Source organism: Motacilla alba, chromosome 1 (genome assembly GCF_015832195.1).
Source record: "Motacilla alba alba isolate MOTALB_02 chromosome 1, Motacilla_alba_V1.0_pri, whole genome shotgun sequence".
NCBI classification, from domain to species: Eukaryota; Metazoa; Chordata; class Aves; order Passeriformes; family Motacillidae; genus Motacilla; species Motacilla alba.
Window position 1 is genome coordinate 94,750,998 of NC_052016.1, and position 27,789 is coordinate 94,778,786.

At 45.5% G+C, this 27,789-nt stretch overlaps 1 protein-coding gene across 13 annotated transcripts in view; it reads left to right on the forward strand.

Annotated features, from left to right (window-relative positions):
* Nucleotides 1–3,362: 3,362 nt before the first annotated feature.
* Nucleotides 3,363–27,789, forward strand: part of MAP4K4 (mitogen-activated protein kinase kinase kinase kinase 4) — a 166,194-nt gene continuing 141,767 nt past the window's right edge. For 4 of the 13 annotated variants that reach the window (XM_038146468.1, XM_038146511.1, XM_038146522.1 and 1 more), the window contains exons 1-2: nt 3,364–4,197; nt 4,562–4,627. In XM_038146468.1, the coding sequence (XP_038002396.1) occupies nt 4,141–4,197; nt 4,562–4,627 (123 nt within the window). In that variant the 5' untranslated portion in view covers nt 3,364–4,140. Of the gene's footprint in view, nt 4,198–4,561; nt 4,628–27,789 lie in introns of all 13 variants that reach the window. The other 9 variants (XM_038146459.1, XM_038146501.1, XM_038146493.1 and 6 more) reach the window with 5 other exon arrangements.

Below are 27,789 nucleotides of genomic sequence, written 5' to 3' on the forward strand. Positions count from 1 at the left end.
AAGGAAGTTTCTCTAGTTTTACCCCTATGGGTCCACTGAGAGTTGAAATTGGCTTAAACCACAGCCACAACCAAGAGGCAGTGCTATGGTTACACTTCCTGCCCTCCACTTAGTTTCTGACCCCTCTGTTTCCCTTTTGTTAACACAACAGCTCAAGGAGACACGTGATGAACCAGCCCAGGGAACTGATCAATAGTAACATTAGAAGTTATTTTCCTTTTGTGGGCTAGCTTTGCTATGAGTCCTGGCTCACTACACAGCTGTAGGAATGCTCATACCCACACAAGAGATGAGGTGCCATTCAATAGGAAAAAATGACCAGAGGAAGGAAGGGAGGCTCAGCACCCCTTTCTCAGGGATGCTGAAACTGCTCGGGGAGCTACAACTCCTGTGTTCCCTTCACTGTTATGAGCACTTTGAGCAGGAATGGGTGCAACTGTGTCTGAATGGGATGGAAAGCAGCAGACAGACCCCAGCCTTTTCCTGCTTTTCTCCCCAGTGGATGGAGTGGACTCAAATTTCTTGATGCTTCTACTGGAGTTTGTCATTAGAAACACTGTGTGTGCTCTGTGGGGTGATGATCCACAGGGGTGAAAATGCCTTTCCTTGCACTTAGTTGTCATTGTGATTTTTGATGGCTGTCTCACTCCGTCTCACTTCAGGATTGCTGGTTTCACTATGAGGAAGAGTTAAAACAGACTGCTCATATTCTTCCCAGTGGTTTTAGGTTTGGTCTTTCAACCTTTGGAGTTTCAAAGTGGGTAAGAACATGAGCTGGTGAAGAGCATGATGAACATGTGAACAGAGTGGTTTTGGCTGCAGCTGAAGAGGCTTCTTCCTCAAAAAAGCAAGCCTTTCATCCCTCCACTTGAGTAGCAAGGAACAGGAAGGTGAGGCGTCGTGTGCTTCGATCTGGGAACTAGCAGGAAGCTCTCATGTGGCATTTACTGCTTTATGGAAATTATTTTTTCCCTAAAGTTAAAAGATGCCTTACTTTTCAACAATTCACAATCTTGTTGCTAGCACTTTAGCAGTCTTTAGTATAATACTAAAACACACCAAAGAACAGAATTCACTGTAATAAAACAAAAACTTAAAGCAGAGAGGGGACACTGTGGTGGAGCCACATCAGAGATCTGCTGAAATGCTGTGTGCTGGTGAAATTATGAATGGTGAAAATGTGTATATGGGCTCAGATCCTGATCTCTAAAATCCTGGGCGGTACTTTTCAGAGGCACAAGGAAGTTGTTACATCCTGGGCTTGGAAAACTTACAGTTCAGAGCTTGGGCTTGAAAATCTTTCAGCATTCAGAAATACACAGCAACAGTCTCTGAGGTAGTATTAACATTACAGAAGGGGATTCTGGAGTTATAATGGACATGTGCCACAGGAATGTCATATTTATACTCAACAGTAAAGCAAGGATCAGGAGCGGATTAGAAACGAGGACATCACTATGATGCTGCATGGGGAAGCCAGCATGAACATGAGATGGAAATCCGTTTACCCATCTTAAAAAGGAAGGCATTAGAAGCAGAAATGGTAAATATGGAGGGTAATGAAGGGTAAATATGGAATGAGTTCCATTCATGGTATCACTAAAAAGACCAAAATTTGCTAGCTGGCAAAAACCAAGGCAAAAACACACTGGAAGTCTAAAAAATGAACATAATGAAGAAAATGAATAGGAAACGATTGGTGTCTCTTCCAGAACAAGAACCAGCAGGGGTTTTTTTGTTCAGTCTAGCAAAAGGTAGTCTCCACACAACATGCTAGCTCAGCTTTGGAACTCCCTGCCAGAGGACACTGTAAGAGAAACAAGCATGTATGAATCCACAAAGTAAATAGCCAATCTAATGGAAGGAAAACATAATAAAAAATATGAAATGCAGTGACACCAAATGCTGCTAAAGAACTCACTGAGCTGTAGAGAGTTGGTAAGATAAGCCAGCGAAGTATTAATGGATTGTTAAAGTATCCCATTGATCTTCTCTCAACATTACTACTGGCTACATCTGGAGGTGGACACTGGGACAGACGGGCAATGGATTTGACCTACCTAGGCTTCCCTTACACATAAAAAGGCTGAGTTAAATAAGCCATGTAATGCAAAACAGGCCAATGATAATAAATCTTTGTGGAAATCTACTTTTCAAAACCTACTGCACCTCTAGACTTGACCTTATTCCTGTGCATGCACTCGGGCAGACACAGCATCGAATCAATTTGAAATTATTTGCCTTTTCCAGACTATAGGTTCCTGTACAGAGAACAAAGTTTCCTGGTCTAGGCTGGAGTTTCCTTTCTTTGTATCTACACCTAAAGTGAAAATGAAGTATGCCATTAAACTGTTATGGTAATTTATCCTTACACTTTCTGCTCAACAGGTTTGCTTTGTTTCAAAAGTATGTTTCTGTGATACTTATAGCTATGTATATGTAATTTTGTGGTTAAATTAGAAGAGAGAGGAAAACCCAGGTTCCCACAGGAAACATAACTCGACCTCTTGCAAGCAGGTAACACTTTTGCCATATCAGTGTGATAAAGAACTTCAATGAGAAACAAATCCTGCCAAGGTTTACACCTGTGTGCAACTGCCTGATGTATCTTGCTCAAGTGAGGCTAATGAGATTTTTCCACGATTCAAATTCTGCTAGAGGATTCTTCTGGGCGAGAAGGGGGTCTGAGACAGCTCTGTCAGTAAACGATGTGTCAAAATAAAAGAGATGGGTCTGGTTCTGTGGGCCAGGATTTGGGTCTCTTTCTGAAGAAATCTCTTCATGAGACACTAATGTTTTTCCTGCGGGCCTGGGGTGTCGGGGCAGGGGGGAACGGTGACATTTGGTTGGTCATCTCACCGGGGATGGGAAGAGAAGATTATCCCCACCGCACGGTGAATACGAGCCGTGACAGACCGCCACTGTCCGCGCTGCCCCGCAGAGGCCGCGTGCTCGCCCTGGGCGCGGGCAGCGGCGGCGCGGGCGGGTCACGCAGCGGCGGTGCGGCGGCCGAGCGGCCCTGCCACGGACACGCGCGGGGCTCCCGCCGGCGGGGCCCAGCGCCGGGGGCGGCGGGAAAGGGCCGCCCTGGGTCGCCCCCGCCCCGTGGGGCTATTGTTGGGCGGCGGGGCGGGCAGGCGGCGCGGCCGGTTCTCTCCCCGCCCGCGCTCGCTGGCTCCCTCCCTCTCTCTCTTCTTTCTCTCTCCCCGCGAGTTTACCCAGCAGTGCTCTGGTGCGGGCGCGTTTCCGCCGGTTTTTCCTGTTGGAGAAGGGAAGGGGGAGCTGTTCTCTCTCTCTCTCTCTCTCTCCGCTCGCAGTATATTTTTTCTCCTCCTCCTTCTCCTCCTCCTCCTCCTCCTCCTCCTCCTCCCCGGCTATCTTTGTCTGGCTCGCAGCACCCCGCTCCAGCCCCGCGCCCCTGCCCCGCCGCCGCCGGGACGCGCAGCCCGTGCCCGCCGGTGCCCGGCGCCGTTTGATGCGAGGGCAGCGCCGCGGGAAGGGCTCGGAGGCGGCGGGGGCTCCGCCGCGGCGCTGGGCGTGAGCCGCCCCCCCATGCGAGAGCGGGGCCGCGGCTGCCACTGCCGGCTCCCGGCGTGAGCGCCGCCGGCCGGGCCGTGCCGTGCCGTGCCGTGCCATGCCCGGGTGCGGGGCGCATCGTGAGGCTGCCAGAGGCTGCCGGCACCGGCGCCGCTCCTGCCGCCGCCGCGGCGACATGGTGTGAGCCCGCTGCCGCCGGGGACGCGCGGGCACCCACCGACTCACCCGCTCACCCACCGACCGGCCGGCCGGGATCCTCGGGGGGATCCAGCCCCGCACTGCAGAGCGGGGAGACGGACGGACGGACAGACCGCAGCACCCCTTCTTCTTCTTCCTTCCCTTCCTTCACCTCCCTTTCCCTCCTCCTCTTCCCACCATCCATCTATCTATCCATCATCCCCCCCCGCCAACCCCTCCCAATGCTGAAGAGTTTCAACCCGGCGGGGCTGGAGTGAAGAAGGGAAGGAAGGGCGGAAGGGAGGAGAGGAGCGGAGCTCCGCGCAATTCACAGCTGCTCCAGGGAGGGGGGAGCGGCCTCGCTATTATTTAACAGAGAAGAAAAAATATTTAAAGGAAAAAAAAAAAAAAAGAAGAGACGGGAAAATGGCGAACGATTCTCCTGCAAAAAGTCTGGTGGATATCGACCTTTCCTCCCTGCGGGTGAGTGCCGGTGCCGGGGGCCGGGGCGGGGGCCCCCGGGGCCGGCGCGCCCCTGGCCGGGGCTGCGCGGCCGGTGGGGTGGGAGCGGCCGGGCCCGGGCCCGGTGCCGGGGCGCAGGGGGCCGCGGCCGCATGGGGGGAGCCCTCCCGCGGGGGCGGGCGGGGGGACCGCGGCCCTGGGCTGCTTTTCCTTTGTTTGCATGTATTGGCATGTGCGTGGAAAAACAGGGCGCAACAGCTGCACGCCGCCAGCAGCCGGGTTCGCTGGCTGGGCTCTGCCAGCAGCCATCGCCTGAACAAAAATGTAACCCCGCTTCTCTTCTCCCCTTTCCTCCCCCGCCCCTTCTGCCCCTTCCTCCCCCTAGGACCCCGCTGGGATTTTTGAACTGGTGGAAGTGGTTGGCAATGGCACGTACGGGCAAGTCTACAAGGTTTGTGTCAGAATTTCTTCTCTTATTGTTGCCGATTTTCCAGAGGGTACCCGGTGCCTGCGCCGGGCTGAGCACACGGCTAAGGCGAGCCACCCGCATTGGCAACCGGAACAGTGAGGGGTGGTAGAAGTGTTGCCCTTGTCATTGTTGCTGGCCTTGTCAAGTTTGTCAGCCTCTTGGCTTCTGCTTTTTCAGATGGGTACAAATTACTTTCCCAAGTACCCATCCTGTAATGATGAAATACGCCTTTATTGTCCTTATTCTTCTCTGTGCTCCTTCCAGAGAAATGACCAAACCAAGTGCATGCTGTCAGAGCCTGGCTCGGTTATACAAACACGTCCACAGGCTTATTCAGCTTTGCTGCTGGAAATCCTTATCGAAGTTGCTGCTGCTGTGGTGACTTTAGACAAAGACATTGGCCTTAATTAAAATTGTCACCCGGTTTCCTTGTGAGTGTTGAAGCTGTGGAGTTGGGGGCGAGTGCATCTGATGGGCTGTGCAGAGATGAGGGGTGCAGAGTGACAATAACAAGTGACTGAAGCAGAGAAACTTATTTTGTGGAAATCAGAATTCCCAGAATAACCCGTTTGACAAGTGTATGACTTTAAAAAATAGAAATCAGAGAGTGCCCATGTGGGTGTGAAACTAGCCTACTTTTTCCTTTTTTTCTTTTTTTACCCTTTAGTGTGCAGTCAGTGGAACAAACAAATCTTGAGCTTGCATGACTTTGCAGTGAGTGCTAGCTACCAGAATGACTAATTATTTGCACAGACTTAATACTTGGCTAAAGATTGAAGGATCTAGCCTTAAACTATAGAAATGCGAGATGCCTTTGGAGAGAGAAGGAGAGAGATGAAGCTGCTTAGCTGCTTGTTTGGGTTTTTGGGCGCTTTTTTGTTGTTTTGTTTTTGCTTATAAACAAGGGAGTGTAATTGGTCTGAGTTTCCCTGATGGCAAGATACTGCTGCTTGCAGCTCCAGTAACTAAATAAAGCGCTTTGCTGCCTCTTCTGCAAATGAAACACATGTCAGTTTGTTTTGAGGGCGTGAACCTCAGCCTTTCTGATGGAGAATTAGTCTGCCTGCACAGTGTATTAGTTGCTTTTTAAGGCTTGAGCTGGAATAGCCAGGCTGCTGCTGTTGGTATAAAGCTAGAAAAAGGCATGTGGCTCAAAGGGCCACAGGAGAGGGGGAAGATGAGTAAAAAGCTGTACTTTGACATAACCTCAACCATTTAATTTTTTTCTGCCATTTCAAAGGACGCAGTTTTTTTCTGTAATCATTTGCTCCCAGAGGTTGCATCATCTGAACCCTTATTTAAAAAAAATTAATAGGGTGTGAATGTGGGACTTGAAACTCTCCTGTTAATTATTGCAATTTAGTGCATTGTTTCTCAGTGTACTTGTTAATGCTTTTGAGTTAATGAGCAAAGTTCTCCTTTGTTTAACAGTCTTGACAACAAAAATGTTAATTTCATTTTCTTTAAATAAGGTAGAGCTCTCCCAGCATAGTTAGCATTAGACGTGAAACCGGGCACATGCATTTATTGTCTTGGAAGAGTTGAACGAAGATATGATGTCTAAGGGCGTCGGTGTCACCGTGATAACGGGGAGCAACAGGCAGTCTCTTTTCTTACTGTAGAGCCTGCTAGACAGTAATGAATTGACAGGTGTTTAAGTTCGGGTTGGCACTGCTTCTTCTTAGGTATTTGCCCACATTTGTGTACATACACTGAGAATGTGGACACCTAACAGGGCTGTATGTAAACAAATAATACCAAACCAAAAAACTTCCTTGCTGCGATAAACATCTTTCTTTTTAAACTAATGAAGTTATGTTACAAAAAAAAAAAAAAAGCGGTTGTTGCAAAAGTTCTTGCAAAAAACCCCCAACTTCTCTTGGCCACTTCTTTTGCTAGGAGAAATGCTCCAGGGACACCCAAAGATGAGTGTATGTGTATGTTTTGAGGCCTTTCGTAGGAACTGCATAACCGAGGGAAAAATGTGTTTACGCCGTGTTTGCTTGTTGCCTTCCGCTCTCCTTCTACCCAGCAACCACTTCTTGAAATCCCTCTTCCTGGCTGGTTTTATTTCCCTTGTAAGCGGTCTGCCATCCCTAGGGGCTGGGGGGGTGGCGCGTCGCTTGCTTTTGAGGAGCCGAGCTGCGAGATGTAGTTTGATGTACTTCCACATTCGTGTACAGGCATCAGCGATGATGTCACCCGGGAGCGGGATTGGCTGGCTACCTGCCACTGCGGGGAGGACACGGAGGCAGCGGAGAGGGCATGACGTTATCTCTTTGTCTAGCTCATACACCCGCCGATGATGCCGAAGGTCGCTTGCCTGGCCGGGGAGTCAGCTTTCCAGCAGCACTGGGAAGGGGACGGCGCCAACCTGTTGAAAAGCAGAAAATAGCTCTGTTTTCCTCCTCTTTGCCTTAGCTGAGCTGGCTGGAAATAGCTCATCTATCTGGCTGGCGATATTTCTGTAGCTAGTTCTACCTTAGCTATATGTAGGTGTGTAGATGTTTATACATGTATGAAATGTGAGGGCAGCCCTTGGATGTTTGGCACCTAAATGCAAGTGGAGTTACTCCCGCATTTTATGCATTAAATGGGTTGGCTTAGGTGGAATGTTACTGTGGGCCTGGGACCTCTGTGGTGACATGGTAAAAATACTAATTTTCTGTTGCTGTGCTTGAAAAGGGGTAATGGCTTTAAACTGAGAGTAGGTTTAGATTAGGTATTGGGAAGAAATCCTTTACTGTGAGGGTGGTGAGGCACAGGAACGAATTGCCCAGAGAACTTGTGGATGCCCCATCCCTGCAAGTGTTCCCGGCTGGGTTGGACGGGGCTTAAAGTGTTTGTGCCTATGACAAAGGGGTTGGAGCTAGATGATCTTTGAGATCACTTCCAACCCAAACAGTTCTGTGATTCTGAAATCTATAATAGAGTTTTTATTATATTCATCTTCATAACCTTGCTTACACCTCTCCTGTGTGAAGAAGCCTTGTGTGTCAAGAGCAGCTTGTTATGCAGCGGTGAATTAATGGAGGGGCAAAAAAAAAAAAAAAAAAAAAAAAAGAGATTCTCCAGCCCTGGGTATGTAAAAGAAAGGAAGGGGTGTTTTGGGGAAGCCTTTGCCCAGCACAGGGGAAGGGGCAGCGGGGGTTGGCTCATTCGTCTTGGGGCCAAGCAGAGCTCTACTGCTGCTCGGAAATCCTGGGGAACGAGAGTTGTTTTCCCTTTCGTAGTTGGTTCCAAACCCGAGAACGATGGCGTGGAAGTTTCACCACGTAGAGAGAAAGCAAAGGGTTAAACGCTGCCAAGTACGGCCGGCAGCGTTCCCTCCGAGCCGGGGCGGGAAGGACGAGCCGCAGAAACCCCTGGGTCTCTCGTTCTCACACTTTTAAGGAGTCCCAGGCCAGTGCTGGAGTTGGGAGGGGGAAATTTCCCTTGGGTAGGTCGGTATCAGCTGGCGGGAGCCGAGCGGCGTGTGCGGGCCGGCCCGGGCCGCGCCTGTGCCCGCGGCGGGCGGGGAGCCCCGGGCCGCCCCCGGCCGCTGGCAGCGCCGCTGGGCCCCGGCGGGCAGGGCGGGGCGCCGGGCCCGGCTCGGCCCGTGCTGCTGCGGCCGGGCCGCTGCGCGCCGCGCCTGCCGCTGGCACGGCGCACGGATGTGCTGCCCCTCTGCTTCCCTCTTGAGTCAGCCCGGACCCGCTGCCGGGGAACTGGGACTGGAAGCCAGCTCACCGAGTGATCGGCTGCCTTAAGGGCTTTTTTTGATCTTTTGCAAGTAGCGGGAGAAGCATTTTTAGCGTTGCTGCGGTTAGATTTTAGCTTTTCAGGAGTAACCTTAATATGAAGTTTGGCTTGCACCAAATGAGAACGCTCCTAAAATTTGTCTCAAGCTAAGGTCTGAACTGGGTGTTTGCTCCCATTCTGGTTTTTGATATTTTGGGTTTTTTTTTTTATGCAAAAATTACCTGTGACCCAAAGGCAATTAGTTAATACTTTTGAAATTTTAAAATCTCTATCATCTGATCATTCATAGAGGCATAAAGCATTGTAATTTTGCTATTGACACTGAACTTTGTTAACTTGCTTAGTCACTTTCTCTTTTGCTGTGTATGTGTCTGTTTTTAAAGACATCTAACACTTTAACCATTGTGAGTGTGCTGTTACATCTCACAGACCTCGTAATTCTCTTGTGGCACCAATGACATGGGTGGAAGGATGTATTTGTGGGAGTTCTGAGGCATAACAGGAGTGCACCAGAAAGATGAGAATTAGGGGATGATACTCCTAATTGCCCTCAACGCAGGCTGGAGTGACTTTTTCAAAGTCTTGTAATAGTTAATTCATAGTAAAGGCTTCTTTTGTTGATCTATGTTGCAGCCTTCCAAAACTGCATGTAAATGATGTGTATTGTCTAACTGCTGGCTTGTGAAAGGAAGTGATGTAAGACGTGATCGTTTAAATGCTGATTTGAAAGTAAATTAAAACTTTGCAAAATGTTTTCTCATGCTAAGGATACCCTATTTTTGTCTTAATGGACTTTCTCTCTTACAAGGTGACTGTGTTGGGGGGATAGGAAGATAGGACAGTTCTTGGTATTCTCTAGTAACTCAGTTAAGGGTGTTTTTTCCGCTCTCTCTCCCCTTTGTTTCTCTCACTGCTAAAGGGACGACATTGTGGGTTCAAATGATTTTGTTAAACGTGAATACAATCCCAGTCTTATCACTCTAAAGACAAACTGTACTGGGGATCACTGAGGTCACTGTCTTTCAGGAAAAGTCACTGGCTGGTTGAGACCAGCTCTCTTAAGTATGAATTGCACTTCTTCCCTTACTCCTCTTCTGATTTTTTTGTGGATTGTGTTGCAAAGTGAGACCTTGCTGTTTTAGAAATCGTGAAGGAGCAGGCAGCAGCTGGAATGTTGGCATTTTTGGGTCCTTCAGCTAGATGTTTACTCTCCTGTCCTCCCCTAAACTGGCTGAACTTTTGACCAGTTCTCCATCACCCAAATCCTTCTTAATTAAATACACAAAAGCTAGGCAGGTGGCCAGAGGGGATTACTGATATTTATTTTTTATTAAAAAAAAAAAAAAGAAAAAGAGAAAAGAAAAGAAAGCAATGTGCCAGTTGTGGGTAACCACATGTCCCTCTTGTTCTTCCTCCCCCAGCCCCATCTGTCTGTTTGCAAAATGTAGGGGGTTTGCAAACTCTGGGGCAGGGACTCCTAATTCTGAACTAATTAGAAGAGGACCCAGCACTATGGGACTTGGATGTGTGCCGTGCTTCGAGGTGATGGATGTAACAAGATCCAGCCCAGAGTTTTGTGCTGACTCGTAGAAATTTTTTTCAGCTTTCTATCAGAAGATATTTCAACTGGTGTGGATAAAATTTCAGTTGAAATCATCTGGTACTTGCTTTTTGCATGTGTGGGCTCTCTCTCCCTTGGCAGTGGTGGGGGTCGTTGGGCTTGTATGGGTGGATGGTTTTCCCTACCAAGGTCTCTTCTTCTTGCACCAGGCATGAGGAAGGTGAACGTTATCTGTAAGGCCTGGAGTAGGGGTTTTTAGTCATTTTTAGTAGGGGTTTTTAGTCATTTTGGGATAGGAAAGAAAGGAGGAAACCAGGAATGTACAGCTTCCATTCCTTACTTAATTTTTATTCTCTCCTATCAGTGTCATGTAGTTTGGTGACATGTTGTCAACTTCCAAGCACCAGAGCCTTGGCTTGATAGTGTACAGAAATCCTTCTTTTGGTCTCTGTGATGATGGGCGGTATGCACCTCCCACCCAAAGGAATGATGTAGAGGAGCATCCCCAAAGGCAATGCAGCATTATAAGAGGTGCTCACCCTTTGCATTTCCTTGCCTTCAGCATATACATTTTTTAGTATAAATTTTTTGGACGAGAATGCTAGCTAACTTTTCTCATGTGGTCTAGCATGTGTTTGTATATACACATTATGTTCTAATCATCTTTTCAAGTGGTACTTGCTGTTGCAAGAGCGATTTTAGCCCGGCACGTTGTATGCCTACCCTCCTGAGATCTGTTTTCTGTGAAGGAAAGTGGTATTTTTGTTTTTTCCATTTTACATTTCTGACTGTATACTCTGGCTCCACCAGGCTTTGGATGATGCTTTGGATGACGTTGATATTTAAGCTCAATAGCTTTGACTTGCACAATGTGAGCTTGACTGTAGTCAAAGTTACAGTAAGATCCTTATCTGCATCGTTATTTTAGGTCTCAGCCCACAGAAAGTGGTGGAAAGAATTCAGCTTGCTTGAACGAGAGGTGGATTTGGGAGAGGATCTCATAGCTTTGCACAAGAGTTCTCTTATCAAATACTTTATGTTTGCAACATTATGGGTCACTTATTATTTCTCAGGTTAGCACAGGCTCAAGAAAAGATACTGTTGGCTCTAAAATCAGACAGCTATGGGAAGGAGGAGGAAAAAGCCCACCACGCTCTTGGGAACCTCGAGGCAGCTTTGATTGTAGAGGGCTTGAGGATTTTGACATTGCATCTCAATATTATTTCTAAAGTGCATTTTCTGCTTTGGATGCGTTGTGAAACACTTTCACAGAGGCACAAAAAATATGACACTAGTTACAAGCTGTGGTGTACTACTGAATGAACAATATGCTTCTGTGAAGCTCATGATACCTCCATCTAGGCCTCATTCCTGGTCCCCCGTCATATCCTGAGCAAGGCTTGATGTATCTCCTCTAAGGTGGCCATGGGGCCCTGTAGTCCTAACTCGTGTGGTAACTATTTCAGTGTTAGAAAAAGGACAAAACAGCTTTTTGAAGGAGGAGCAAATACTGACTAGAGACTTGATAGTATTGCTGGCAAAGCACTCCCCTGCTCTCCCAGGCTTTGCTGTCCTGTAGCAGAGTGAAATCTGCTGTTCTGAGTGTAGTTATTAATTATAATTTGACCTCAGTGGTGGTTTTAATTTGCTGATGATTGGGAAATCTGTGAAAAGCACCACTAAAGAAGGATGAAATCACAGAGACTGGGGAGTGGAGATGCTCCCCCTTTCAGAGAATTTGCATTTTTTAGGCACATAATCAGACAGAGGTATGGATGGAGTAAGCTTCTCTCCACTTTACTTAGAAATAGCTGCACCTAAGTCCTGTCTCTAGTGCCCTGTGCAGCTCAACTGGGCATTAAGGTTGTTGACAGTCTTCCAAAGGTTCTTCTATGGCCTCCTGTTTGATCTCGCATCATAGTTACAAGTGATGGGTGAAATCTATGGGAAGTTTATTGTTAGGAAGAGATAGGAGGACAGTTCAGAGAGAAGCAGTCTACTGAAGGTGAATTTACAGAGGAATTTAGTAAGATGAAGGAGAAAATGGCTTAAATGTAGAGAGTGAATTAGCAGACTGTTCATAGTTGTGGGCAAGAAAAAGGGTGGAGTCAGGAAAGTGCTTAATATAAGAAAAAGTATGGGACACTTTAGCTGTTAGCAGAAACGTATTAGCACATATAATTTATATTAAAAATATATTTTATGAAAGAGATTAGCTTTTAGCCGTGACAGCTCACAAGTCAGCCAGGCTTTGGGCTTATGCGCACCAAGGGAATGTTCCTTGACACTGTTTTTTGTGCTGATTTCAGCATGGCCCAGGCTGAGGAGACCTCCTTTAGCCCACCTAGCTGTGTTGTGACCATGTGCCAGAATAACGGATTTCTTTTGGGGGAGATTGTTTCACACTCCTGGCAGAATGCTTCTTTCCCACCGGAGCCGCACCTCTGCAGGTTGCTCTGGCACTGTGGCTGTCATTATCGCTGTACAAATAGGACACTGCAAGTGCTAACAGGTCTTGATTGGCCTGTCTAGCAGTAAAACAGCTAACGTGGTAAAACTCCTAACATGGATGCAGTTATACTGGTATTGTAGGGCTTATCTGGTAATGTCTCTGTCACCTCCCTTTGGAGCTGTCCCGTGGCGCATTGATAACAGTTGCTCTCCATGCAGGGATTGCAGTGACTCACGGCTTTGTACCTGTGGCTGAAGGAGCCACATGAACTATAGCCACTCTCTTCCTGGAGCAAGGTAGCACTACCCCTGGAGAAGGTCTGCTGTGGGCTGCGGTCAGGATGTGGCTGCTGGGGCTGTTGGTGGTGTGCCACGGACGTTTGTCTGCTTCCTCCCCTGCCCCCGTGTGCCTTGAGCACCTCAGTAGCTCCCTGGCTCTGGGGCTGCTGGCGAGGTCCACTTGCTTGGTGCTCTTCTCACCACCCTGGTTGAGAAAGTCCTAAAAGATCCCTCTGGGCACCGTGGGTTTGCACCTTTGGAGGTGGGGTCCTGCTCCACTCTGTACCTGGTTTTCCTTCTCGTACCACTCTGCACATGGAAATGCAGGTCCCTACATCCATTTGTGGCATCCCTCTGCTTCTTCTTTGACTACTTACTCTGTGATGTCTTATCCCCCAAAGTGGCTTTTCCTTTCAGTTTGTCTATACATGGGGTTCCCCTTAGTTCACTGGATATTTTAGAGCTCTGAAAGTCGTACTGATTTTATGTGTAAATATTTGGGTAACCATCTTCTGATATTGTACCAGTCCATGGTATGGACTTGTTTGCTGTAGTTCCTGCACTTGGAAACTTCACCAGAGGACAGAGGTGAAATGGGAAAGTGTTACTTAGGTAGGTAAAAGAATGTCAGCAGCTCAAAATAATTGGTTGAATCAAATCTGTTTTATTAACTTCCTGTGGGCTACCAAGGCAATAGTTTTTCTTGCTGGTTTATCTCGTAGCTGATGCACCTTGGAACTGGCACTGTTAAAAATTACCTGAAGTTTTAAAAATATGACAATTTCAGTTAAGCTCTGGCAGTTTTTAAGAGCTTCTTCCCAGGACTGAGAGAGAGTAGCTGTAGGAAATGACAGTGGGCAAGAGTTCATGATTCTAATTTAAACTCTAAGCTCAAAACAAAATCAACTTGTCTCAAAACTTGCTCCCTAAACTTTGAGCTATCTAATGGTATTGGGTTGTTTTGTTTTCAGACGCAGAAGAGCTTAAGGTCTATGGGTCTTAATGTGTTATCGTAAAGTATTCTATGCCCTGCTTGGGTTTATGAGTTTTAGAGTCAGGGACCCCCAATATTATTTTGCTTCATTATTTTTCTTTATTTTTGTGATTCCCAAAGAAAAATCAGTAGAAAACCTAAAAGGAAATGCAGCTATACCCGTCTTACAAGGCTGTTTTCAAGAGGGAGCACATGTAACTGAGTTATAAACCCTTACAGATTGGGGTGCAGAAAGAAAGTCAGCATGCTGGTGAACCCTAGCTGTAATCCACTGTACCATGAGCTACTGCAATAATCAAAATAATTCTTGGGGGAACTGGTGCAGCAGAAATAATGGTGAGGTATTTGCTGACTGGAAGTCCTAATTAAGTTCGTTTTGTGCTTCCCAAAAAACTGATAGTTCTGTGTATCTCCAGTTATGTTATTGTGGCCTGATGGGTGAAAAATTCATTTTTGTAGTGAGAGCTGCTTTTGCACACGGATGCTCAGTAATTTACAGCTTGTTTCTGTGCAGTGGGCCTGGATGGTACTTCTGAAGATGCTTGAGTAGGTGGGCTGCTTACTGTCCTTTTGCTGTCTCATCTGAGCTGTGTGCTCTTGGACTCAGTGGAGAGAAGTAGAACACGGAATGGCCTCTGGAGATAACTACCATAGGATGATATAAATTGCTCTTTACCTGAGTCTTTGTCTGTTAGTTAAAATGGGAACTTTTGATGAGTGTCTCAGTTTTATGTTGTCTGAATATCTAAGATTGGACAGGCTGACCCCACTCTGTACTATGCATGTAGCAACTCTTGAGGTCCCTGTTCTTTGTGGGATATATAGTAAGAGCGAGGATGCCTTTGTAAGTGAATGTATGAAAGTGAGTGACGTGTAAAATCCCACTTGCCCATCATGGCAGGGAAACATCCATGTTCTCAAAAAGCTCATAAGTGACCTGTTTTTGCATGTACCAAGAGGTGAATGTGCTTGCTCCTAGTTAGGATTCTCTGCACTCTTATATGAAGTCTGATAACTTATATGAGACAGTTTTTCTCAATCAGATCCGTCAGAAGTTTTGCAGAAATAAATCTATCAATGTGAAAAGCAGTCAGTGCCTTGTGTCTCCTTTCTGTGCTTCAGCAGTAAGCACTGGGGTCGTTCCTGTTCAGGTACATTATTCATCCACAGAGAACACATTTAACCTAGGTTACTGTTTGTCAGGTGAGAATTATAGAGGTACTGTAGCTTTTTGATGGTCTTGATAAAGATTGCTATTAAGTGCCTGATATTCAAGCTGTTTTTTTCAAATGTGTGCTTCTCTGTAAGGTATCCTTTCCCGTCAAACCTGTTTGGTTTTTTGTTTATTTCTTTTTCCCACCTGTGTTATTGTAATTGCTTCTTCCTGTCTGTAAGCTCAGCTAGTAGACTCTGGTCTGGTTGTGAATCTTGTGTTTAAATCGCAACCTGTTGTAAATCCAAGTATCTTTTCTCTGATTAACACTTGGGTTTTTTTGAGACAATACCCTGGATATTCCTTCAGCAGCTACAGCAGACATTCCTGAAGTTCTTGAAGTTTCAGATTCTGCGCTGTTTGTTAAACTGAACTTTCATTTGCATGGCAATCTCCTGTATAAACACAGAGGGAAGTGGAACTCTCAATGTGCTTCTCTGATACTCAAGTTATCCACTGTGCTTTACTACAGGGTGAGGAGGTAGGAGGGAAGTATGGTGGGGAACTGATGTAGTTTATTCCCAGACACCTGGGAAATACGTGACAGAGGTACAGTCTAAACCTCTGATCACAGATAATTTATGTGTTTTAATCAAGAGAGATCCCTTATTTTGCCTTAGTACTGGCTGGGGTCAGTTTTTGTGCTTACCCATGCCAAAGAGAGGGAAGACTTTGCATGCTGACCCTGTGGTATCTTAAAAACTGCCCTGAGAAAGGGTCTAAATCCTGGGGTGACTGGGTCTCACAGAGTGAGTCTCATGGTACCCCTGCTTGTTTTACTTGTATTTTTGGTGGAGTTATGTGCTGCCATGCAGTTGGTGAGGTTTCTGCTTAATTGTCTTTTGCAGAAGGGCCTGAACTGAATTGCTCACATTTAACTGTATTGCTGTCTGTAACGGAGGTGAGAAAGGTATTAGGTTATTTTACCATGACTAAACAGCAGCTTTAAGGCCTTTAAAATTGGTATATTGACATTTATGAGCAGATATCACATTACAGTGATAGCTTCAGGGGCCTTCTGCTGTATATGAGAGCTCTTGGTTGCTTTAGAAAGCAAATAAATAAAATCTTAAAGGTACCCTAACACAGCTAAGCATGTTAAATCGAAAATGCAAGGTGATGCTATATCCTTAGATTATCCTGTAACTGCTGCTATTTCAGCAGATGAAGTTAATGATGTACTGTTGCGGGAGAAGGAACTGAAGGTGCATCATTGAGAACCACGGGGGAGTCTGGGATGTCCAGAGAGCTTGTCCTGGGGTCTCTTTGGAGTAGTCCCTGTGCTGCAGAGTTGGGATTTGGCAGAGCTGGCATGACTCCAGGCTCCCTTAACTTGTCGCCTTCGCCTGTGTTTCTGGTGTGGTCTTGTGGGGGAAGAAAGAATGTCAGCCTATTAATAGTGACAGCACAGGCTTTCTCATCTTCATGTCTTAAAAATCACTGGAATGCTTTGAATAACAAATAAGTGAAAAATCTTATTTTCTTTTTTGTTTTTCATTTTTGTTTTTAATCCGGGTGTTGTGAAAGGTGTGCTTTGCTCTTCTTTCCTCCATGTGGAACACAATGAAATTCGCTGACCTGACTTGTCCTTGGGGACTGTGGAGAACACTCTGTACAGCTCCCCCTGTGCGTTTTCACCAAGAGTTAACTTCTGGGGTGATGACAAGTGAATATGGAGAAAATGTTTCAAGTCATGTGAAAGAAATGTTACTTGCTGAATAACTGGAGTGTTAAAAGAAGGAATGGGAAAAGCTTTTCTTAGCCTTTTTGCAATCTTATATGGCAAGGAATGAAAATCTTTAATATTGACCTAATTTTATTTGTATTTAAGATCAAAGAGCCTTTGTGAATGAGTTGCTTGTCTTGTCTGTCAGTGGCTTTATGGTCTTCTGAATGGCTTGAGGCACTAAATCAGTTCTGAGTAATGTTACCTTTCCTTAGGTTTCCTCTGAGGTAATGGAGGAGTGCTCTAGTTTCTTCTTCAGGAATAAAGATAGATTCATTTTTGAGAAGTCTTCCTTTGGGCTAATTGCTGAGTTTGGAGGTGCCCCCTCATGGACCAAGTGTTGTGGCAGCGCTTGTGCTGGGCTTTGGGAAAGGATGAGAGAAATGGGCAGTGAAACCACTGCTGTTGACACTGCTACTTTGTTCACAGCTCAGGTCCTTGGCTTTGGAGTGTCCTCATCGGCTGCTGCTCTGCACCTCTGAGCTCTTTGCTAGCAGAGCGTGTAGTCAGTGCGTGCTGGTGTTGTAAGAAAGCATGTTTTGTATACATATGCTATGGTTGTACTGGGCTGTGTGGGAAAGGGGAAGGTTTTATTTTGTGCTCCCCATCAGAAGGATTTCCTGTTGCAGAAAGGAGAAGGGAAGATTAGGCAGACAGATGGAACACCTTGGGTGGTACCTAGTTGCTTTATTCCTGCAGGGAGAGGGATCCTGCTGGCTTATATGATTCAGAGCTGTGCTGAAAGCACTGGGTCTTTGAGATACCTGGGATTGCTGGAGAATCTTTTGGCCCAGTAGCACCATAATGTGGATTTTAATCTTTCTCTATAACTCAAGAGAAGATGGGGAAAAGAAATATGAATAGCATTTCAAATCTATAAAGATGGCATCAAAGTAGTTTGTAGATCCTTGTGAATTTGGACACAAAGCCATTAGACTTGAGTATTAAAGTGTTTTGTTACTGCTAAAATCTGTTCACCCTGTAGGACTCCCATGCTTAGGAAAAGAGAAGATTCTTCTTAAGGGAAGAATCCCAAATCCTCTTCTTTCTTCTTTAAGAATTCTTTTTGTGGGTGCCATTGTCTCAGCTGTTGGCTGTTGTGAAATGGCACATGTGGATGAAAACCCACTGAAGAGGGTATGGGTGGTACAGTACCTCTGGGCTGGTGGTTGTGTCTGCTGAGCCTTGACTGCTTGTGGGTCTTTGTCAGTGGTGGTGGATGCTGCTGACTTGGCAGTGCCTCTTCTCACCTCCTCTGCTCGGAGATGGTGCTCATTTGTGGGAGTGAGAGGTGCCCAATAAACAGGGAATATCACAAAGCCACTTGTGTTGTTGAAATTTACCAAAACCTGTCTTTTTGTTAAGGCTAGCTGAAAAGTTCGGGTTGTGTTTTTCTTGCAAGAGCTCTTGGCTTAAAGCTCCATTAATTGTGTGTCAGTTACTGTATGTGTTATGATAATAATCAAGAGTGCAAAAGACTAGATTTATTTCAGTAAACATTTCACCTAGTAAAATTTTAATAGGTTTGTCTTCAAAGGCCATTCCTTTTTCTGCTGTGCAGATTGTGCACCCAGCAGCAGTACAGAGTGTTTTCCTGAGAGATGTGTTTATAACCTGACCTTGAGATGCTGCTCTTTTCCAAGACGTGGACAGGGTTGTTCCAAAGATGCTCAGTCCTGAGTGTCTTTGCAAGGCAGAGATTGAGTTTGCCTCTGCTGTGCTGGATTTTGTGGGTTTCTTTTAATAGTGACTATGGACAGCTTTGAAAGATGATAAAAACAACATGCTGAAATGACTAGGGACTGAATCACAGCCGTCAGCAAAACCACCGCGTTCCGGGAACGGTTCTGCGTGACGGCAGAAAGTCTTGTGAGCACCCGAGCCAAACTTCTCTTCAACAGATAGGAGATTTCATGGTTTGAATGTTTTGAGGGAAATGTTCTGAACATCTTTGCTGTCTTAGGATTGCACACCTTAACAGATTATGACACCACCTGTATGCTCATGATTTAAGGGGTGTAAATGTCATTTGAGAGATAACAAAGTGTGGTGGAATAAGAGCATGATAGAAGCAATCCTTGGGCAGAGTTGAGGGGTATATTGGTTTAGCTTAGATTACTTTTGTAAATCTAGAAGTACTTTGACTCTCCAGGAACAGACCCTGTCTGCTGAAGTCAGAGGAACTGAACCGAGTGTCAGCCTGGCTCCGGAGCTTGTGGTTAAGCTGTGTGGGCAAAGGCTGGCACATTATTGGTTTGTGACAATGTTGACTTGTCAGACTTGTGAGAAAGAAGTATTCTTTCTAGAAATCACACTTTTCAGAAGTGCCTGAGGCCCTTAACTTCTTTTACTTATTCTTTAATCTTTTATTGTATAATAAATTTTGTAATTTTGCCCTTTCTCTTAGTGATGGCAGGTTTCTCTCCCTTTGTGTGGTTTGTTTTGTCCTTACTGTCTTCCTTCATACTCATCTGATGTGGGTGAATTCCTCCTGCTAGTCTCCCTTCCTCTAAACTCTATACTCATCATCTTTTGCATTTCTTCCTCTAGGCTTGTCTGAGGCTTTATATTTTTGTCTAAAAGTAACTAACAAATAGAAAGGATATGGTTAAATCCACATGACCTCTGGTATATTGGCTGTAGTTCTGTCAAGATGAATGAAGTATATTTGTTTTTACATTGTTGTTCCAGATGCATTCTGTACCTTCTTTAATTTTTTGTGGTCTATTTTTACCCTGGGTTTCTGAAGGAATGAAGCTTTGTCCACTTCATTCTGTCCTCAGCACTTTTTCAACCTCAGGGTGGACTTCAGCTGTGTTTTGATTTGGGTTATGGGTCTGAAATCCTTACAAGTTTCATGAAAAAATAGATGACTAGGTAGATGGGAGTGAGAGAGCCTGTTTGCCCTTCTCCTCCCCCCTCTTCTCTGTTAAACCCCCTCATTATTGCTCACTGGGAAGGTGTGTGCCCAAGCTTCGGGTTGCCCCTGCTTGCAGATCTGTCTTCTGCTCCAGTGGGGTATGTTCCATCCCTCATCAGTCAGAGGAGCTCTGAGGTGAGGGGGGATGCTTCCTGCTCTCTCTCAGGGCTTCTGGCTCCACTGGGATTGAAGATGTGAGATCTGGATACGCTCACTAAAGTGCATTGAAAGTCTTTGTCTAGACAAGGCATGCTGCCCTTGACACATGCTGAGTTGGTGTGGTTTAAAGCCTCGGGTACTTAGCCTGTGCTAACCTCGGGAGGTAAATCCAGGGCTAGACAAGCCCCCTAAGGAGGTGGTGGACAAGGTGGGGATTTCTTTGCATTTGCTGTGACTTCAGCTGGTGCCTGAATGCAAAACTAGTAGTAAACAGTCATAAACAATGGATGCTTTTTCTCTTGTCAGCTCCTGTCTGAATAGGGGCTTTTTCATGACACATGCTTGTTTGCTCATGTTTCTCTTTTAAGGAAAGCAGTTAAACTAGGCAATAACCACCAGTAATTCAGTGCTCTGTTAAGCATGTAATAAACCAAGCCCCAGATCTCTCAGTCTGGAGCCATTTGAGACTGCCACCCTTTGTTTCTCTCTTGGTGGGGAGGAGTGAAGAAATGGGGCACGACTGGCTTCTGGTGTGGGAAGGACAAAAGGGCGCCGAGCAGGGGAGAGGTGCCATGGTGCAGTGCTCCCAGGACAGGCGCCACGGTCCTGCCCCAGGAGTGCAGGGTCAAACCCCAGCCTCTGCTCTCTGCCTGCGGTGGCAAAACATTGTGAAGTCTGCTTCGAATTTGTTCAAAGAGGAGTTGCAGCTCCTTGTGATTGGTGCCAATTCGATGGGTCTCAGCTCATCCTTCTGATGCAGGAACCTTTCCTTGACTACAAGGCTTGCTATCAAAGTCTGACCTTTGTTTAATCCAAGAGCAGCCCACCTGTGGGCTAGCCAGTAGCTGATTCTATTCTGCTCTGCTTGCAGTCATTGCTAAAATACAGCCTTCTACTAAGTTATCAAGTGGACTTCATTAGAATTTTTTTAAAAATAAAACTAGTCCATGTAGGTGTTGGTACAGAGTAGAAACAAAGCAAAGGCTTTAACCAATGTGTGGATACATATTTAGGACATGTGTATTACAGAGTTCTGGGAACCTCTTGCTGTAAAAACCGAAATTGAAGTGCCATCTTATCTCTGAACTGCCCCTTTAAGCCTAAAACACAGCCTCTGAAAATCAGTTTGCTCTTTAACAAAGAGACTGGCTTCATACTCTTTCTCTCCATGATTCTGCAAAAAGCATTTCCAGAGGGTACCTTTCTTATACTTATGCAGAACAAATTTTAGGAAAGCATTTCACTTTCTTCTCTCTTCAGATTTTATGAAAATGAACTCCATCATGACTTTTCAAAGTGTGGGTTTAAGCAGAAACTCTCAAGGCATTTCAGTGCTCGTTCTGTTGCAGCTGTTAGTTTAAGAAATCTCTTTTTAAACTGGAGGTGGCTGTTAATTTTATTCAGGAGAGGAAAATGCAGTGTTGAGCTGGATAAACCATAGTTTAGCTGATACTTATTTTGAGATTGGGTGTGGCAGGTAAAAAGACATTCTATCAGAAACACAAAAGAAGAAAGACTGGTTTCAATTTTGTTACAACGAATTTTTAACAACCTTTTCTAAAATTTTCTCCTGCAAGGCAAATTACCAGCACTGCCATCCAGAGAGCGCCATTACCCCCTGACATACTGATTTGACTTCTTTGTTGCAGCACTTCTGCATTTTCAAAATGTATTGCACTGTTCACTGTAGGACATTTGATATACATGAACTTTTTTATTTTCTTGGTCCTCTAGGTGTAAGGAGGTGCCTAGTGGCTCTGTAAATGCTGAACGGCAGTGTAAAAGACAATAGGTGTTAGGCAACTGTTAAAGAGGAAGTTGGGGAACCGAGGGAGGAAAGTAGGGTTGTCTCTGTGGGTCTGCCTTCATTAGCTTGGCTTGAAGCTTCCACGTGGACCGTCACCACATCCTGTCTCTGGCTCTGTGGGTTAGCCCGTGTGATTGTCCCCTTGGGACTGTGTGGGCATCATGGCCTTAAGAAATGGTCCATTTAATTTGTCTAGATGATAATAGCATTTGATGGGGGAAGCTTTAAATGTGGCTTACTGCCTTTGGAGCCTGGAGCTCAGTCACAGTTTTCCTTGCTGGTTGTGCTTCTCTTCCCCAGATGTGCTTGGGTGATCCACTCCATGCACAGGAGCGATGCTCTCCCCTTGCCCCAGGAACTGCTTTTCCTGTCCTTCCTGGGTGTGGAGTGGATGGGAGAGCAGGGACGCACAGCAAGCTTATTATACTCAGTTTCCCAGCCTGCCAGGTTTACCAGGTGAAGTGAAATTAGTTATCTATTCAGAGTTTTTTCACCTCATGGATGAATTGAGAAGTGTGTCAGGGTGTCTATGGCCTTGTGCCATACAGCGAGCAGTGGAGGATGAAGAAACTGCTGTAGGTCTTGTCTCCAGCCTTCCACATGCTGATTGTTCCTGTATCCCCAGTTCAGTCTTTCAGGTGCTGGACAGTAATGCAGTGGTCTCTCTGGTAGCAGCAGGCAACAAATTATAAAGATCAAAACTCTGTCACTTGGATATCTGCAGTTTTGAATGTACTTACATAGCCCCTTTTCCCCAGGAAAACCATAATTGCATCTATTTTTTAAGATTCCCTCCTCTCTGCCCCCGCCGGTCCCCCCTTGATCTCTAAGGAGGTGACAATTGTGGAAGGATTGAGCCAAGTCTGTTTTTTTCAGGTATTAGGAGGTACTTAGAGCAGTTTCTGCTGAGACTGCCATCTGGACAAAGATTCATTTACTGAGGAGCTGCAGTGGTTCCAGGGGAGGACTGTTCACATGGGGTGTGTGTGTTACCAGCAGGCTGAAAAGGCAGTAAGGGAAGATACAGGCTGCTCTATGGTTACTTTAGGACACTGTGTTTCTTGAAGTTTTTACTGGGTGAAAAAAAGCAAATAGTCATTGCAGATGGGCTTGGTGCTGACCAAGTGATGTACTGGGTAGGCAAAGGACTCTAATCACTGTTAATTGCTCCTGTATGGCAAATTCACTAATAATATTGGTGGTCAGGTACTTGGGAGTCACTTTTTCCTTTCAGTGATCTGGTCCTGTACCTGTCCCATACAGGAATTGCTGACAACAGCTTAGGTTCTTGGGAAGAGTTTAAAATGCAATGTATTTCCAACTTGACCCCTTGAAGTGTCTGGCTCTTGCCCTCGGACATGGATCTTGTTAGTCCTGCTCTGCTGAGTTTAACTGGCTGTGTTTCATGCTCTCTGTGCTGGAATTGATTGAAGATTAGAGCTGTGTGGACACGCCGCACATGTCCCACTCTGGGGGCATTGGACTGGTGGGGCTTCACATTTGGGCACCAGAAGGATTAAAGGGCATGCTTTGGAAAGATACGACTTCAGCATTATGATAAGAGGCATTGAACACACAGGAGGGAGAGGGGGTTAATGCCCCTTTTACCCTGGGTCTGTTTAAAGAAAGGCAGTAATTTAACTAAAATATACATCCACAGTTCGTTTCTGTTTAAATTGAAATTACTGAGTAAAGAAATGAATCCTGGGAACAGATTAAGCTGTATGCTGGGAAAGGAGCACATTTCTCTCAAGCTCAGTTGACAGCAATATGCTTCAGGGTTTTCTGTATTAAATATTTGATACATCTCTAGTAGACTTGAATTCTGTGTGGTTTTAATTACTTTTGATTTTTTAAGTCTGCAGGATTCTGACATCTTTTTTTTTTTTCATCGTGATCCTTCTTCATCATGAAATGAGCTCTTGGTTATAATCTTTCATAGCCACATCCTGGTAATGGGCAGAGCGATCCCTGTGGAGCTGGCCATAAGGCTACATTTTCAACTCTGGGAGGTTCAGAAAGCTCTGGTCTTGAAATTTGTTGCTTCAGAAATATTTGGTTAAATTTGTTGTATTATCATAAGGTTGATTTTATTGCTATTTCCTATACTTTATTAAAAATCTATTATTAAAAGTGCAAACATATGTATTTCCTTGTAATGAACCCTTTCTTTTTCTGCTGTTGGCAGCAATTTGCTATAGGATTGTTAGCAGCCAGTGCTTCCAGGCATGGTGGGATGGGGAGTAAGGAGTGGTGTTCCTCTTTTTTTTTTTTTAATATTTGATTTTATCAGAAAATATTTAGGATTTTCTCGTTTGTTTTGTTTGGTCTTGTTTGCTTGAGAGAGGAGAGCTGGAGAGAGGTCCGTTCTCCCTGTGCATTCTAGAGCAGGATCTTCCTCTCATGTTGAGTTATATTTAGGGCATATTTACCCATCTGTGTGCTTTAAGTATGTAGGTGCCACTGGCCTCTGTGCCTGTTTGCTTTCTTCCCCCCACTCCCAGCTGGACACAGCCCAGACTTTTCACCTGCCCCCTGCATTGCATTCCCAGCCTTTGGATAAACTTGTCTTGTCAGGGAGCCATGGGCACAGATTTCTGCTAGGTGCACCTTCATTGTGTCCCTGTGTTAATTTATATCAGCCAGTGCAGTGGTGTTCTCAAAACACTGAATGGGGAGGAGGGAGGTCAAGGGGAAAAGAACTCAACCAACCAAGCCTTGAGCAGTTGCTTGTAGCTGTTTCAGGCAGTCTATTCTTGCTGCTGCTTTATCACTCATGTGCTTGGGGCCTGCAGACTCTGGACGGCAGAGGATAGGAAAAAAAAATATAAATCCACTCCAGAGAGAACTTGATTTGCTTATTCACAGTACAGATATCTTTCCTAGCAAGAGCACAGATTTTTTTTAAGGGAAAAGTGCTGATTCCGTGTGAGCAATTGTGATATTTCGTTGTGAGTAATGATGAATACATTCCTTTGCAAAGCAGGACTGTTAAAAATTCTTTCACCCAGCTAGGGGTGCAGGTGGTGTTTGGTAGTCTTTCCCCATTTCTCCTTATTTTGACCACGTCTGCAGCTATTTGTCTTTTGAGAGACCCTTTCTGGAGATGTTTTCTGTGACTTAACTTTCCCCCCTCCCCAGTGGTATTTTCTTGGTTTCTCAGTTTGCATTTTCCATCCTTCAGAATATTTAATACTTGAGACATTAATCTTTCTTCAGTCTGTTTTCCGTAAGGTTATAGGTATGTAAGAAATGCTGGAGACAGCTAAAACAAAAGACCTTCCCAGACAAGAAATGTAATACAAGCCACCTGAGTAGCTTGGTCTTGTCTAGCTGCCCGCTAGCAACCCTCCTTTTTTTTTTCCCCTCAGTCTCAGGGCCTCCATAAAGTCTCTCCCCATCAGATTTGCCAAGTGCTTGGTTGCCTGTTAATCACTGTAATAAAAAGCATGTTTGAGATCAGGTGAATGTCTTGGGATTCTTGTCAAGACTCTGTCTCCTCAGTCTCTGCATCTTTTTCCAGCAATGAGCATGGATGGAGTGACTCAGACCCCCAAAATGCAGCTGAGCCTGCAGTTTGCCTGTGGGTAGAGGCTTGGCCATTTCCCTCTTACCCCCTGCTTTGCACAGAGACAGGCATCAGGCAGATCCTCATGTTTCAGGACACATCAGGGGGAGGTTGTGTTGTGTATGGCTGGGTAGAGGATGTTTGGTGTGTGCACAGCACTAGTGAAATTTCTGCTGAAGGGCTGCAGCTCACCCTGCTCACATCTGAGACCAGATGTGTTTTAAGGGGGTTCTGCTACTATGGACAGCCATGGAAAGCTGCTCTCAGCATGGATGTGGGTCATAGGGTCACGGTCACATAGCTGATGAGGGTTGGTGTGTCAGGGCTCGTGCTAGCCATGGATGACCCTCTGGCTTGACTGCAGGTTTGAAAGCTTGAGCTCAGGTGGGAGAGCCTGTTGGTTCTGTCTTCGTCCATCACCTGCCTCGGCCGATGCTCATCAGCACCTTGGTGTTGCCCAATGCCGGTTCAACTCCTTGTCAATTCATCTCTGTTATACAAGTCATTTGCTGACAAAACAAAGATCTGGGTCACTGCTCTTAAAATAGATTCAGCATTAGGCAAATTGCTCAAGCAAGCTCTCCTTTCCTCTGAGAAGACAATGTCAGCTCAACCTCATAAGGATACCCCTAAGAAGCACAGCATCCTGCCACAGAGGCCCTGGCAATTTAGCACACTTGCCTAATACACTTTCAAAATACAATGCCCAGCTGTTAGCTCAACATTTGACTTGTGCCTTAGGGAGTAAGGTTTTTTTCTTTACATTAATGCAGATACGTGTATCAATATGAATTGTTTTGGGTTTTTTGGTTTGGTTTGGTTTTGTGGGTTGTGGTTTTGGTTTTTTTTTTTTTTTTTTTTTTTTTTGGTGGTGGTCCTTGCAAATAATTTCTTTCTTTGTGCTTTTGTGCCTGGAAGTGTGATCGGCATGTTTACCTTTCATCTGTAACAGCCATCATAAATGATAACTGTATAAGGTGATTGTTGCCTTTGCTTATAGGCAGAGTCTGGTGGTGCCACTTTCATCTTGATAACAGTCATCCTGTAACTGCTTTGAGCATGCTGTGCCAAGTTCACGTGTGGGTGCACAACCGGTCAAGGTTGAATTACTCATGAAATAAATTTTAAGGTCACAGCCAGGCTTCTGTGGACTGTGATCCTGAGTTTATAGCACAATTTGCTGTACCACGTGCCTTGCTCCCAGAGTTCTCTGGGCTTCCTGGGCCTGGGCTACAAAACGTGCTGCCTGGCAGTCTCTTCTGCTTGTGCAGGGGATTTCTTCCATTTTGAAGAGGACTGCTGTTCCTGGGAGTGGGACTGGAAAACACTGATCAGAAAAGGGGAACTGGAAAGCAGGGTATTAGTTTGTCTCGCTCATCAGAGTTCACCTCTCTGTGTCTGTTGACGTTAATGTGGGCATGGAAAGCGTAGTAGCCATTGGTTTGAGGAACTGTGAAGTCTAGGTTGGAATTGCCTAACTGAAGAGCTGTGGTGTGAGTGCTCACCAAATACAGGGAATGTTAACAATTCTGTAGTTTCTTAGCAAGAGCATTTGGCAAGTAGGGAGTTGGGATGCAAGCTCTTCTTTGGGATGTGATCTCTTATCTTCTTCCCCTTAGTCCAGCTGCTGTAATGTAGGAAAGTCTTGATAGATTTGATCCTGCTGTCTTTCTGAAGTTTTAATACTCGTGTGAATAAAGTCTGATTGGTTTGGGAAGGAGGGTATGGCTTTGTGTGATACATCATCATGTGGAGTATCTCCTGAAAAGTTCAGTGTCTGCGCATCTAACAAGGCTGAAGTGCTGTTCAGGTGAAGAGAGGATGGTGGGTTGGTTGTTACTGACAGTTCTTCCATTTGGAAGAGGAGAGATGGGGATGCTATTAGCTACTTCAGCCCCCTCCCAACACTGTACTTTCAGGAAAAGCAGAGTGCTTCAGTACTTCTGAGGGGTAGCAGGGGAGGGCAGGCTGCCATGAGGAGTGGCTGTTGGTAGGTACCAGTTTTACCCCCAGTGACGGACTGAGGAACAGAGGGAGTCAAATACTTCTGTAGAAACTGTCCTTGATGGGAGCAGAGAGCTCCCTCCCTTATCAGGCCTGTGGGCCCCAGTGGTTTGTAAATCCAAACTGTCTTTGTTGTGTCAGCTAAGAAAAAACCATTTCTTCTCACAGACTGGGGGAAAAATCAAGGATCACTGTGGCAACTCTTAATTAGGTTTATCAACTTTCCCCTGTGTTGAAATGTTACATTGTTTCTTTTTTCCTTAATGAGAAAGTTGAACTACTGGTCAGTGATTTTAAACAGCCTTCTCCAAAGGATCAGAAATGAACTGCTTATTTTGCAGTGTTGCATTGAGGTTAATCCTGACCTGGAGCCTAGCATTTGCCTTTTCATTTTGGATTCTTCCCACTCCCAAATCACAGATCTAATCAACTTAAACAGAAATGAAAGATGACAAAGTGGGAGAAGGCTTTGTAACTGTTTTCCTGGAGAGGCTGGTGCTTGTCCTGGTGGAGGCTTTTTCTGTGATGCTTTGGTAGCAGAAAATACTTGTTTGCCCCAAATCATTAAGTCAGGAAGATGGACTGAAGGAGGGTCAAAAATTGTTTCAGGTGGTTGTCACTCTTTTTATTTCATCTGTTCTGAAGTTTTGCTGTACTGACCCCAGCACTAAAGCTGAGTGACATTCAGCTGGTGTTATATCTTCATTTGGGAGCTGAGATC